Genomic DNA, 15,729 nt, shown 5'->3' with positions numbered 1-15,729 from the left:
ACCCACCCTCCCCTCCCCCCCCTTCTTCTCTCATCATATTAACAACACAGAAAGGACGACACCAAAGCGCGCCATCTTTATCTCTCTCTCTGTTTGAGGCCGCCGAAGATAAGGAACTCTCCTTTAATTTGAAATAAATGGCCTTCATCAGGGAAGCCAAAGCCTCCTGATAGCGCTGCGTGGTTTATTAAAGGCACTTGAAGCAGAAAATTGGTTCAGCTGCAGCAAAGCTAAAGCTCTGTCCACATGCTATACCAAATTGAAGGTGAGGTCTTAAATCAACAATATTAACTGAGCCGCTTACAAAAATAAATAAATAAAAATAAAGAGAGAGAGAGAGAGAGAGAGAGAGAGAGAGGGGGAGGCCTTGGCTTTTTTAGCTGGAACGAGGGAAAGCAGCGTCCCTGACAGCCTGTCGAGCCGTGTACGCCGTTGTTGTTGTTGTTGCTGCTGTTAATGTGTGTGTGCTGTGAAAGCATTGTAATGTGTGTGGGAGCAGTCCTTTTTTTGGGAGAGTTCTCTACGCATCTGTGAGCGGCAAATATGACAAAACATAAACAGTAAGATTAGTTGCTTAATTAATGGTGCTGCCCATTATTTTTAATCTCCAGCAGCGAAGGCGGAGGCGGACGAAACATAGAGGCCTCAGACTTCTGGACCACGCAGACCAGCTTACCGAGACAGAGAGGGAGAGAAATGAAAGAGCAGAAATTGGAAAATGGAAAAGACACAAAACACACCACCAACTACAAAAGCCTCTGGCAAAGCTACGAGACTGATAAGGAAGATGCTTTTATCGCCTCTAAACCATGCTTCTCTCTGAGTTAGAGTGATGGTTTTTGTGTTTTTACTTAATGGCTTTGGCTACACATATGAAGCATTGTTTGTCCTACATGCCATTTTATTTCTGTCATGTCAACTACAAAGTATTGGTATCTCCACTGTGTTTCAGGCAAGTAATTAGAAAATCTTGTTAACATCTCACAGAAAGTAGTGCCAAAGGAAGAAAAATGAAGACAATCTAATACTGTGACTGACTTGAGGGCTACAATACAAACTCAGAGGAAGTCTGCAACATCTTGCTTGTGAGAACATCTTGTTTACATGTTTTATTACATGTTTTCACTGTAGTGTGTCCTCTAATTTTTTAAAAATCTGTGTGGGTAAAAAGTACTGCAAATGGTTCCTTGAAACCACTGTAGTTTTCAATGTCAGGACTGTTTAATTATTAGGCTTGAGAAAAAAAAGGCTGCAAAAAACTCTCTAATTGCAATTCAACCCAAAAGCACCAGCTAAATACCCGACTACCTGCCTCCTAATGGCATGTAGTGGCAGGCAGTGTGACTATTAGGGGTTAAGTAACATTTTGTGGCAAGAAGAGTGAGTCAAAACAATCTAACAAGGTTATTTATTCAAATCTTAACTTTTGCTGTTTTGTGATATGTGTGAAAGAGAGCTTTAATGAAGTCTGACAACAAAGTGCAATCCAATCCATCTTGATGAACAAGATGTCGTTAATCTTGTTTAGTTTAAACCTGTTTAATTAGGTAACCAATCCTCACTAGTGTGCTATGTGCTCTGCCAAAAATAAATCATTATTCTACAAACTTGCAGCTTATTATCACAATATTGTCATGACAAATTTAGTTACCCACATTTATAAGCCAAGAGGAACTTTAGTATAATGTGTGCAATTTGTCAGTGACTAAAGTCATATTTAGGTCAGATTTAAGAATGAAGGTCCATCTGTGTCTCTGCTAAATTGAATCTGGCTCTACTTTTTTTTACTTTCAGCATTCAAAGTTCTGTAATCCTTCAGTTATGAGTTTCAAGTTCAAGTTTATTTGTTATTCCAATACAAAATACAGCCAGTCCATTGTTTCTCTCATGTTCAGCGTAATAAAACCGACATCATCAGACAAAACATTACAACAACTGAAGTTTATGGGTGGATCAAAAAACGGAAAGCAATGACATCACCAACCATCAACCTCAACATTTTTCTCTATCTTTGCTTACCCTCTGTTTCTGGAGTCTGGGGGTTCTCTGAACTACTGGAGCTTATACTGACAGGTTTAACATCATTTTTGCAATTTTGATACACTCCTCTACAACTCTCTGTGACTCTGCAAGCGATATCCTACATTAAAGGCTGTGGTTTTAAGGGGAGTTCAGCACTGGAACTATTTCCTGGCCAAGCCAACTACTTCCTGGAGTCTCTGCTGAACCTCACAGAGACAACAAGACTCTGGTAAGTTACTCCATTAAGAAATAGTTACAGCACATAACTCATTGCGATCTTACATTCCTGTAATGTGCTGAGAAGATGTAATTTGCTGAGAAAATGTTTAAACTGCTGTAGAGGGAAAGAAGTGAGGAATGATTCTCATTCTTCCTAAAGAACCTTGATGCTCTGTAGGAAAACGCAAGACTGTGAGGTAAACAGGTCCATTCTTATCTATTGAGGCAGGAAATGGCATTTGACATGTTGGAGTGTCAGAATTCCTGCACGGACTACTTTACCATTACCGGTTGGATTAATACTGGTGGGGTAAAGAGAAAAAGAGAGATGATAACAAGGGAGAAAGAGGGCAGGAGAGGTGAAGAGTAAAACAGCTAGACAGACAGCGTTGCCTCTTATCTCTAGCTTGTAGCTTGTATGCACCTGCACCCTGACAGGTTTTCAATTGACTGAGGGCACACATCCTCTTTTCCCCATATCTTGTATCACGCTTCTTCACTCGTCCTCTCCCATCTCTCCATTCCTATCACACCTGTTACCAGGAAGAGAGGGCCCTATACGTTCTGCTTCTCAGACTTCACTTTGTCTCTTGTAAACACTGAAGTGGACGTAGAGTACTTCATTCCTCTCGATGCCTCTAACTGTTATCAATGCTGTATTTGTGAATATTTTTACACAGCTCTGTCGTAAGATAAAATAAATATGCATACCTTCTATAAGTCAAAACATTTCCATGACCTTAAAATGTAGTAAAGTAGTAAAAGGTACAATGTATACCATCATCTGTGACTATGTATGGTAACTTATAGTTTTCAAAATGGTACATATTCATTGGAAATATTTTTATTTTTCGGAGTTTCATGATCGCTCCTCATTCATCAAACTGGCATCTCACCTTTTAATCAACCACCTGTATATCATGCTGCAAACTGATCCTTCACTTTATCAAGGAACCCATCTTAATCCATCTTTCTATTATACCCCTCCTTCATCAACCTCTACATCCACTGCTAAATTGCTCTTGTGATTCCTCATTTCTACCTTTATCCTTTTCAGGGTTTGAGCCAGAGAATGACCACCTTAAAACATAAAATATCCTGTCACTGTTGCCCATATAATCAAGGGCAGGATAATGCTGTTAGCATTATCCTGCTGTTATTTTATAACCCGTATCAACATTATTTTGTGAGTTAGCCAAACTACAAAATTAAAGGATGAGCTCACAATTTTTCAAATATGTCTTAAAACAACAGTCAGGAGCCCAAATGAAGACTGAAATAGGTTTTTCTTGCCATAATCATTCCTTCTGTTCATACTGGCTATTAGAAGATCCCTTCATAATGCACTTACAGTGTAAGTAATGAGGCCAAAATCCAAAGTCCTCCTTCTGTACAAAAATATATTTAAAAGTTTATCTGAAACTAATATGAAGCCTCAACAGGGAAACACTGTCCATGGAAACACAAAGAGGGAATTTGATGCTGTAAATATGACAGATATCCACTTGATATGACTAACTCAGACTGCTGAAACCTCATATAAGCTTCAGATAAACTTTTAAATGCATTTTTGCACAAAAAGACTGTGTGTGGACACACTGTGGAGTTTGGCCTCCATCACTAACAATGAAAGCATATTTGAAGGGGATCTTTTAATAGCCGGTATGAACAGGAGGAATGATTATAACGAGGTGTGTTCAGTGTTAATATATAAACACCACTTTGTATTGTCTGGCTATTTTAAGTATAAGCACTGACTTAAAAATACTGATTGGAGTATGTTTAAGTGACATGGCCCTGGTGAAACAGAGGGGTGTAGTTTTTTGAGCACCCCATTTTTCATCCATGTGACTTTATAATTTCCTAAAAAAATGTCATTTAGTGCAATTAAATAAAAAGCTAGTTACATGTGTAATAAAATATGTCTAATAACGATCCTCATATTTTAATATATTTTTTTCTAGTAATCAAAGGTTCTACAGATTTTACAGTATTGTTTACTGTATGTCCTCCTTGAACAGAGCAGTACTACTGGGCCAGACAATCCTGGCTGAATAACTGTCTTTATGTGATGAAACCGTTCACCATTCAGCCTCACCTTCCCTCTTTTTCTGCAAATCTTTGCAATACGTTTATCAAACTTCCTCTGTTTCCTTAATTGATAAAAAGTAATTTCCATTTTCCCTACTTGTCATTAAAGCATTGGGTCGTTGTTATACTTTGGCTCCTTGAACAATGCTGTCATTAAACTTTAACTCCCTGTGTATAGAATTAGAACATTAATGACTCTGAGTCCCTTTGCGGAGGGACACATTTATTCATTTTGTTACATAATCTGCAGGGGCAGCTGCCTAAAGGTTTGAGAAGCAGGGCTGTGACAGGAGAATTTGCAGTTAAATATTCTATAGTCCCATCAGTAAAACCTGTGGCTGTGGTTGTACTGGACACTGGCCTGGGGCCTGGCAGTGATACTTGATAAAGTGCAATGCAGAAAAGCACTTTTCATGCTCACTGTAAGTAGAAATGTAAAATATTTAACATATTTATGTGTATATTAGTCTATGAGACAAATGTTTTTAACAAAAAACAAAACAGTTTCTGTATATCTATTTGAATTCATTCGAGTTTCACCAGTGTTTGTATCCAAGCAACAATATTTATTTTAAAAACTCCTATATTTATTTATGAGAAGAGCTTGTGCAAGTTTGTCAGGCCAGATTCAGGAAATTCTTGAAATACAGTAGTCATAACCTGTCATGGCCTGTGTTGTGTTGACTGTAAATAAAAGCAGATTATAGTTCATTTGATATCATCAGTTTTTCTTGAACACTTTTTCCCTCTCCATTGAAAACAGGTTGCTATATAACTGTTCTTGTTGAACAGCCAGTTGAAAGTTCAGTGGCTTGACATGTACACATTTGAAAGTAAACTGGGTCAGAATTCAGTGAAGCAAACATCATGTTTTTGGTTAGCTTTTCTCTTAGCGCACAGCAACAATTGCCGAGTAGTGTGCTTTTTAACTTGCACTCTGGACTTGGCTTGTCAATGTTTCCAGTCGTATCACTGAGTGATCTCTGTGGCTGCTATACTCTCATACGGACGTGCAGGATCTGACAAAGGCTGGCTATTAACACTAGAACCACCATAGGGTAAAATTTCCCCATGGCAGTTTTTTACTTGTATGTTACTACGTTTTAATAAAATATTTATGTCCCCCAGTCTTTGACTTTTCCTAAAATAATGTTGTACAGCTCCCCTTATTGTTAAAAACAGTGAAGATGATTCCAGATTTAGAACACATGCATTTATACTTATAATTACCACTGGGTAAAAGTTACCTGTATATGAAGTGCATTTATTTTGAAGTGGTTTATGTTTAAACATTCCAAGTTGCTAGGCAACAGCATTCGTTGGAGTGCGTGATCTGACAACTACATCAAGTCATAATTAACCAGCGAAAAAAAAAACTTCGCCAAATGCCTGAAGTGCAGGAAAGCTGTGTGTGGAAAATGCAAAATCAAGATGCTGAATGTCTGCTCAAAGTGTGTTTTAGGGACACGTAGTGTTCAAATGAAGATGATTCAGCCTACTTACAAATGTTCACTGTGTGCAAAACTTATTTTGAATTAATTGATCATTCATTCATTTTTGTTTTGCCATGTTACTGTTTATTGTTTATAGGCTATTTAGCCTGATTTGCCTGTTGTCTTACTCTGTTTTATTAATGGAACCCAAAGAGAAATAAATATTTGTGTTATGACGTTATAAATAAAAAATCTTTAATGGTTACCTCAAGTTTTTTGGTGATGTTCTCTTATTCACACATTGTTGAAATGCCTAAATTAATAATTGATTAGGTGAAATTGTGTGCTTGACTTTGTCATGTCGATTTTGTTGTAACATTAAATCACCCATAAGTGTGGTGGTTGTTTATTATTATTAATCATTATTGTCTTTTGGGTCTTTTTAGGCTACTTTGGTAATAATAACATGGTTTATCTCATTATGTGATGAATGTCATTTTATAATAATATCTCAAAACCCAAATATGCAAATATTTCCCTCTAATACATTTTCAGTGTCATTTTAGACTGATTTATACTGATGACCTGCAAAGCGATTAGTGCTCTTTAAGTTAAAGAGATGATCAAACAAACAATGCCTTAATACAATGACAGTTCATTTTTTAGTATTAGAAATGTGCTAGCCAGGCACACTAATAAATTTTACCAGTTGGTGGTTTTAGGTATATAGCGACCCCTGGTGGTTCTAGGGTTAAGGCTAGTTCGACTACTTCTGTAACAGCTGGCCTTGTTAAAATGCATTGAGCACTTTGACATGGGGATCTGCCAAGTCTGTCTGCGTCTCGCTCTCATTCTATTACTTTCAGCCCTGAAGAAGTAGCTGTCTCCCTCACACACAAAATGTATCTAGACTAAAAAGATAACTGTTTCCACCCTCATGTCTCTGTCACTCTGTAATCTGTAATCCCACAGCTAGGTAAACCCTGTCAAATTGGCAAATGCAAAATGCCATCATCAGTTATGCATAGAAATATCTGCTACAGTGTAGGCCAGTTCCAGAGAGGCCTGCTGCCACAGAGCATTGCTAAGAAGTATCTTCTTCTTTGTGGCAGTCGAACAATAGAAGGTACAGGTTCAATGCTCCATCAGTCATGAAGCAAAGTATCTGAACTGTTGCAGAAATCATGTTTCTGTTTGTTTCAGAGCTAATAACTTACTATTGCTTCAAAACTGTATCTCAGATCAAGTTTCAGTGCCTAAAGTCCCAACCAGGTAAATAATCACAAGCAACCACTGGTGTTAACAAAGGTTTTAGGGCATTTGACTGAACAACATAAATGGGAGATACATTGGTATAGATTTAAAGTTATCCCTGGTGCTATGATGAAGATTACAGCTGCAAGCTCAATTGAGTTTTGAAGTCATATTGCCAATCAATCACAAACCCTGCAAACCTGTTATTTCTAAAGGATTCCTGTAAGATGGGAGGGCTTATCACCCGACTCTGCAGCTCCCTTCTGCTTTACAGAACTTTATAGTGAGTTTCAGCTCATTGATTAGCTGTCCGGCTGCAACTTTACTGTTTTGGTTCACTTTCACTGCTTTCATAGTGTTGTTTTCAGCTGCAGCAGGCAGCTGTATGCTGTAAGCTTTTAGAGCTGTAAGCAGTTCTAAAAGCACCCTGTACACTAATTGCTCAGCACCAAACAGCAAACAGACACAGTTAGCAACTGGCTGGTGAACATAGTGGAGCATTTAGCAGATAAAGAGCCAGATATTATTCTCACAAGTTGCTAGAGACCAAAAACAGAGCTAAAGGAGGGTGATTATTGGACTGTCGTTCACCAAGTGGACAAAAACATGACTCCAAATGAATGATAATGTTGCTTCATAACTGCTGGATGTTTACATGAGCTAGCAGAATTTACCATATCAACTTAATTGGTGCCCCCAAGTGGCCAAAAAAATCTGTTGTTGGAGGTTTAAAAATAATAAAATTTTGGATAGAAGTTTGGTAACAGCTGCCTAACATTTTCTTCTTTACTGTTTATCTACAGTATACATTATCATTCCTTGTGAGTTTAGAAATCCAACAGTATATATGAATAATATGTGAATTTAACCATTTATTCTCATTACTGGCACCGATAGATAAAATTCAAAGTAAGTTTGAAGGTTTTGGACAAATAAAGCCATGCAAAGACAGAGAGAGACAGAGAAGTTACTGAAGTTACTCATGCCTCATTGAGTTTGACATTTTAGAGTGCTACAAGTTGCAGTCCATCTCTCTCTCCCCATCCCAATGTTTCTCTCAACCTCTCTCGTCTTATCTTTCTCTCACTCTCTCTCTCTTACACACACACACACACACACACGGGAGACGATGACACACTGGCCATGTGCTCTCTGGTTCCCTCAAACTCCAGAGTGCTGGCTGCCAAAGCCCTTTTTGCTCCAAGGATTAAACTGTGGATTAACACATCACACACTCACACACATATGCATATATACACACACACACACACACACATACTTGTACAGAACACAGACTGACACAGACAGTGCAGCCAGGAGGTTTTGGAGTCAACCACATCTTATTTTACACTAGCTTTGTTCTACAGCTAAGCACCGAGAGAAACTTCATGCAAAAAAGTTTACAAAATAAAACCAGAGTCTGTCTGAAGTTTCCCACAGACTCACTCAATAGTTCTGATATCTGAAATGTCTGAACATGGCACTTTCTGTTGCTTTTCATACATAAATAATTTAGCATGTCGGTTACTCTCAGATCTTTTTCTCTCTGTTATAACACTCTAGCTGAAAACAACTCTCACGCAAACCTTAGCTGAACTGGATACAGTTAAAGCTCGCAACATATTTATACATTTTCACTTTTTTCAAGGTTAATGAAGATATAAAACAATATTTTTATAATTGGCAATTTTTGTAGTGAGGGTGACTTGTATTCACTGACATCCAAACACCCTTCATCCAAAGACAACTGGACAACGCTCTAATCTCATTGACAAATTTTCAAAAAGATCTTGCTATGATGCAAATAACATTTTTAATTTTATATATCAAGAAAAAAAATAACTAGGGCCAGATTATTGAGAGATCCTTTTTTGTTTTTTGGATTGCTGCTACCCTAGGTGATAAAATACATGGTTTCCCTTATTAAGCATGTAGGAATTTTCTGAATAATGTGATTGATAGCAGGAATAAGAGTTTGCATAGCTGAGGTGATGAGCCAGTGATGCATTCAATTCAACTATCTGAGGACATGATGTTCAAATATGTTATAATTAATATAAAGATCCCCTCCAGACATGTTTTAAGATGTATATAAAATACTCTAATTTGAGTTTCTGTTATGTTTTTTCCACGAAAAAAGTTCCATTATCTTGTTAAAATCCTTAAAATTACATCCACTCCTTCTCTGTCATTAAACATTCCAGAATCTATTAATATGTAAATATATTTCATTTCAGAAGTTTAACCATTGGACACAAGATGTCTCTTACTTCACTGTAAAGTCCATTCTCAGTGTATGTGACCTCGTATTTTCAATGAGCACAGAGAAACGTTTCACTTTTCAGCCGATGAATGTGAAAACAGCCTTCTAGGGTCAAACTCTGCACATACATCATTCTGCGCAGTGAAGCTTAAACATTCAACTGTAGGAACAAGAAGAAAACATATTTGTGAGCGGAGGAGGACTTTAAAGATCCCCTCCAGACAGCTTTTAAAATATACGTTAAGATTAAGATATATGTATAAAAATACTTGTTTTTCCATAAAAAAGGTTAAATTGCCAGGTTAATAATAATAATTCTTAAAATCCATCCTTTTTCCCTCCAGAAAAAATCCAGAATCAATGAATATGCCAATATTTTTCATTTCACAAGCTTCCAAACTAGTTGTGATGTCATAAATTATGCTCACAAATACACGTCTTAAACTCAGATTTAAGGTGACCACAGAGAAAATTTCCACTTTCATGAGATTACTGTGAAAACAGTCTTTTAGTGGCAATTCTGCACAGTGAAGGTCAAACATCCAAGTGAATTTTTGAGCAGAGGGGGATTTAAAAAAAAAAATCATGAAATTATGTTCTGTGTTAATTTCAATCATAACCTATGTATTTAACAGGGTGTCTAATTAGGCCTCTACATTAAGTTGAGACAGTTTGCATAGTGCTACATACTAGCTGAGAAACTATTTATTATGTCACCTATGATTTCATCAGAAAAGATGAAACTTTTTTTTAACTTTTCCAGACTTTCTGATCACATATTTAGAAGTTACACATACTTATATGCACATCAACAGGAGGGCAGACCATGAACCATATGCTCTTCTGGTTGAAAATGAAAAAGTTAGGTTACAGAGTCATTTATATATTGATATTATGTATAAATATATATTTGCAGAATTTGAGGGCTCTAGAAGAAGTTGTAACCACTGAAGTATGCAGATCCACATCAAGCCCACCCCATTTATTTTGCATGTTTTGTCACCAAACACACAGATACACCTTTACCCTCACACCTTAATCCACTCATTAAAGTAAAACTACTGAATTCCCCGGAGGTTCGGGTTAGATTGGATTACAGAATGAATGAGAGCCTAATCCACTCTCTAAAACCTATAACAGCAGCGTATAATTGACCATAAAGGTGGCGCAGGAAGCGTGGATCCTTTCATCTTCTCTGATAAAACACTTTGGAATACCCTACTTCCCCCCTACACACACACACACCATCCCAACAAGCAGAGGATTAGAGGTATTACTGTACAGTATTCCCCAGAGGTAAGATCACCTGGTCTTCAGCGTCAGAAGAGATCAAAAACATGATGGCGTAGCTGTAAATCTGAATGTACTGTGGATCTCATATTGCTAAGCTTCTGATAACAGTGTTCAGTCACTCCAGATTACCATGTAAAAGGTGAATTAACTACACGGCTGAAACACAATGAGTCGTGCATGTACAGTCGGTATGAGTGAGGATGGGGGAAAGCCCAAAGCGTCTTGTTCTCATCAGGCATAGGACTCAAGTGCAGTGCTTTGTGTGTATATACAGTCGTGGTGATGATCATGTGTTCTGTGGAAAACAGGAGCTATTTTGTCTGTTAGTTTTTATTCTTCCAGGTAGGATTATCTGACCATACATCACTGTTTAAAATTCAATCCCTGTATTTGTATGCTATACTCTGTACTTTGGAACAGGTGTTATTCATTATTTCTCATTTGCTCAACTCATCTAACCTGCAGACTGAATTTCTTATACATGTAATTTTTTAATAATATGTCTGGTTGACAACAACTTGGATTTTATTCTTGTAGTTTTGGCCATCATTTCTGTTGGTTTTAAAAACACTGTACTCAACAAAGTAGCCTAATTGCTGAAATTCGAGAACACACTACAATAAAGTCCGGCAAACACAAACTCTCACATCACAAAACGACTACAAACAACCCAAACCTTTTTGCTAATAATCTAAACCACTGACTTTGAAAGTGAGACAAATGAACAAGTTGTAAATATTTCTATCTTCTTCATGAGTGATGGTAAGATGGGACATATGCTCAACAGGCAGATTGGATGTGTCTAGAGAGAAGAACGTCCTTGTGTTAACTTGTGTTAGCGGATAAGCAGATGAAAATGGATGGATTTATTTTGGGAGGTAAAACTGAAAAGGAAATGCGCCCAAAATGTCTGTAATAAATCCTCATTGCAAAGATAAACTGCACAACAACAGCAACTACATTGTATGATCTTCTGACTGCTCGTGACTCGCCTTTCTGTTTATTATCACCATTTGGACTGATGCACAAAACTACGATAACAAGATTCAAATTGTAGAAAGGCAGGATTTTAATTTTAATTTGAAAAAAAATTTAAATTCCACATTAGAAACAAACAGATCCTCTTCACGATCAAAATCTGTTCTCAAGCTAAAACTTACCATAAGGAATAAGGACATCCTGAAGGAGATGAAGTGTTTTGCAGGATTTATTATTTTTTTCCACCCATAAATACATAAGTCTAGCTTTTGGTAGCTCTACTGATGAGATTTGCCATGGGAAAGCCCCGTTACTGGTGTGACACAAAATTTCATAGCAAGTCAAGGCCAGGTCTCTAATTTGAATTACAGTTGGGTGTTTTACAGACTACACTGCAGTGGCAATAATTAGCTACCTTTTCCCTAGCTGTGGCTCATTACAAGTCCACAGTGAGAAGCGAGGATGGGGAAATAGGGTATTGTTAAACTCAGCTTAATTAAAGCAGCCAATTAAAACACTTATCACATTAGTCAGGTTTGCTCTAGAGAATGCATGCATTTAACTGGTTAAAAAATGAGGAAAAGAGGAGATCCCTATCTACTGCTGCTTATTAGTCTGCTGTGTGCATGCCCATGTAGATGTGTGAGTCGGTGGGTGTGTTTTAGAGGCCCCCGGGGAATAATATGTTCTTACTTTTGGAATCGCAAATTAGTTTGTGTGTGTGTGTGTGTTTTACCTCATGTTCACTTCCGTCTTGGAGGCAGCTTGGTGGAATTGCTCCTTGCTCTGTTCAAATCTTTCCAAATTCTGAAAACACACACACATAAAACAACACAGGAGGACACAAATAGAAAGCATTAGCTAAGAATTTTAACATTTTTTAATGTGTGCATTAGTGTGTCCTTTTTCTGGATAGTAAGTGTGTTTGTAAATGGAAATTGGGTTTTTAAAGATTTTTTTTTATGTGTAATGTTTATTTATAGTTTCATATGTTCATAAATTAGAGACTCAGAATCAGATTTTTGAGCATCAGCTTCATGTCGTAAAGCTTTTCATCCAGTTTTGTGCCCGCAAACACGACCACAGTTGCACCTGAGATCCAACCTGAGATGTGTGATAAATGGGTTTCTTTCTGACAACTACAAATGTGATGTCTTGTCCTGGTTGGACATTTTACCAGATGAGTGAGACAAAAAATATATGCTTGTCAAATAAAAAAAAGTTTCACTTCCTGTATATGTTAACAACATATGTTTAACAGTGACGTTATCCTGCACTGTGAGCATACATACAACATCCTAAACACACTCCCTCCCTTCTGTCTCTATCAACTGATAAGAGCATCCATAAAGATAATAAAGACTGTCCTCACATATGACCAAGAGATTTCTTTTCTGTGCTGCATTTCTTCATCTGTCTCTCCCTCATCTACAGCACCTTCCTTGTCTCCTGTCTTTCTCTTTTCCATTTTGTGCCTTCCAGATTTTATAAACCATAAAGAAAACCACACAGGAGACCCTAGGCCCCCATTCACTAACATTATTTTCACACAAAACTTACGGTATGAAGAATAAGTTGTGAAGTTGTATTTTCATCCCTAGGAAGGTTTTGGGGATTCCAGCCTCTTCTAGTGAAACTAAAGCTCAGCAGTAATGAGTTGCATTACTCATACATTTTTTAAGAAATTGTGATTTCTGACTTTGCAGCTTGCCCGGCGAGCACCAAACCCCAGGCAAGCAGGCAGTGGTATTATGATAAAACAAGCAGCTAATCCACAACAACTGCAGCCTCTCCTCTGCTGATCCTCCTAGCTTAGGCCTTCCAGCACCCAGTATCCCCCTCCAAATATTTAACCAGCAAACTGGACCAGCTGGAGAGGGAAGGATGATGGGGAAAGAAGAGGAGAAAAAAAGCTTGAAGGGAGGTAAGAGAGAAATAAAGACAGAGAAATGGCAGAGGCAAGAGAAGAGAGGATATGTGAACAGGGATTTTATGGGGTAAAAGCCTTTGCCCTGACCACTTAAGGTTGGATTGGGCTCATTAACATATCAATACATCTGTCTGCTTCACCAATCTTTAGACCTGGGAATGAAAAGAACAGAGATGAATTCATAAACTTTTATTGGCATTGGCAAGGTTCTACTAATAATGCCAGAGCAGCGCGTGTGCGACCATGCACAACAACAACAAAAGTAACACATCAAAATTAAGTTTATATTTCCACCTTCGATAGACATTTTACCCATCATAAAATCAATGCAATTAGCTACCAATTTCTCATTTCTCCATCTCAACTTTATCATATTATCCTTGGCTCCATCTACACAACCAGATTACTTCTGGTGTGAGGTATGTGGAGATGTACACATTTTTACTGCATATTCCGTTTTTATGAATACACGTTCATCTGTGAGAAGGTTTTTTGGGGATTTATGTTATTTATACAATACATCTGGCCTCAGGTGTTTTTGTGAACATGTGTAAGTCTTGTCAAAAAGACAATAAAGAGATAAATCGTGGGGTTTGACTAACAGAGAACAAGGGCAGGAAATGTTTGTTGAGACAAACTGGACAAAATGTAGGATGAATTTTCCTTTTACCTTACTCAGCAGGATGAAGCAATGAGAGTGGCATCATTGGTTGCCATTGACACACACTAAATAATGGGGTGTTTGCCGAGTTTCTGATCTAGCAGCTGTCATCTGCTGTCTCTCTCACTTTTTATATTACCACTGTACAGTCACCGCCCTCCCCTTCCTTCTGTTCATCATAAAGTATTACAGCAAAAATATTGGTGCCTTCACTCCAAAATGATATCAAAATCCTTATTAGTTCATCTCACATTGGTGAGACAACAAAAAATAAATCTTTGCTGTTGCTGGATTAATATGTTCACTCTCTGCATGCTGGTGTTTATACATTTTGCATTTGGTCAAAGTTTTCAAGACAACAAACCACAAACCACAAAATAAGGAGTTGGCTGTGACTGACCAACAGAGCTGAGGTTGCGTTAACCGAATATTTTCTGTCATTGACTCAATTTTTTTAACAATGATGGAAAAATCTGAAGGCCGTCCATCATTTTGACAGATTAGAAGACTGAGGGCAATCTACCGTAACTTAAAGTAATTCACACCCCTGTCCAGTTGGTGGCGAGTGTGCATATTAATCAGCTACTGTCTAGTCTTGTCTTTGATCTCATGTCCATGACCTCATTGTCTAGCTGGCTTTAGCCATCGCATTGGAAGGCTACATCGCTACATACCGTTGCAAGATGTCACAGCAGCTAAGTGTCCAAAGGTTCTTTAAAAAGCCCAATAATTGTGATGGCATTCATAAACTAGGTGAAAAAAGAGGGATTTGATGTGATGGAGGATGAAGGACAAGCAAGTAATACTGATAACATTTATCAGCCAGTGGCAGCTAATGTTACAGGCCAAGCAAGTGGCAGCAAGGAGGTCAAGAGGGAGCAACAGGTTCAGTGGGAGCGGGAGTTCACGTGACTGAGAGGGAAGATAGCAAAATGTTCTGTAGAAAAGCTAACATGAGTAATGGGATCTGTCCAAAGGTGCACGACAATACAGAAAATCGGCATTGAATGACACATGGCTATGTGGCTATGGCTACACAAAAGTAGCCATAGCCACATCAAAGCTTCAAGGGTGGTCAACCAGAGCATGGCAATGGTAAAGCATGCAGAGAAATCACAGGTTGGCTGTAACGAGGCATTAGAAACACAACTTAAGGCCCTAGCTAGCCTGGAGGACTTGATGAATTGGCCAGGTGAGGCAGAGATGAAATTCAACAAGGCTTTACAAGATGGCAAGTTCTGTGGCATCAAGCTCATGCAGGCAGATGCACAGACCTTTTCAATTTTGAGTACATCGCGACCGTTGAGACCTGGAGGAAGGTTTGAGTTCAGGCTAGGCTACAGCAGGTCAATAAAGTTCAATTCAGTTAATTTCTTGTAAATGGTTTGTTCATATTTAAATTGTAATTGTCTAATTTTGTAAAATCGCACTGTTCATATTTGCCTGTTTAGAATCATTCATCTGCTTCATGTGGTGTTGACATGAAAAATGACCGCATGCTCAGTGTCTCTGTTCATCTTCTCTCTATGCCCTTATAAATGCATAATCTATATGCTTATTCTGTATATTAATTATTAAAAAATGA

The 15,729-nt window shown here is 37.9% G+C and overlaps 1 protein-coding gene across 2 annotated transcripts in view; it reads right to left on the bottom strand.

The window, feature by feature from the left end:
• The window catches only part of chchd6a (coiled-coil-helix-coiled-coil-helix domain containing 6a), an 84,831-nt gene that overhangs the window by 28,404 nt on the left and 40,698 nt on the right, over positions 1-15,729 (bottom strand). For both annotated transcript variants that reach the window (XM_044352248.1, XM_044352249.1), the window contains one exon: positions 12,290-12,360. In XM_044352248.1, coding sequence (XP_044208183.1) covers positions 12,290-12,360 — 71 coding nt within the window. The remainder of the gene's footprint in view (positions 1-12,289; positions 12,361-15,729) is intronic.

This window comes from Thunnus albacares, chromosome 5 (assembly GCF_914725855.1).
Source record: "Thunnus albacares chromosome 5, fThuAlb1.1, whole genome shotgun sequence".
In the NCBI taxonomy this organism is placed as follows: Eukaryota; Metazoa; Chordata; class Actinopteri; order Scombriformes; family Scombridae; genus Thunnus; species Thunnus albacares.
Note: the sequence above shows the minus strand (reverse complement) of the source record. Positions and strands in the feature narration are given on the sequence as shown.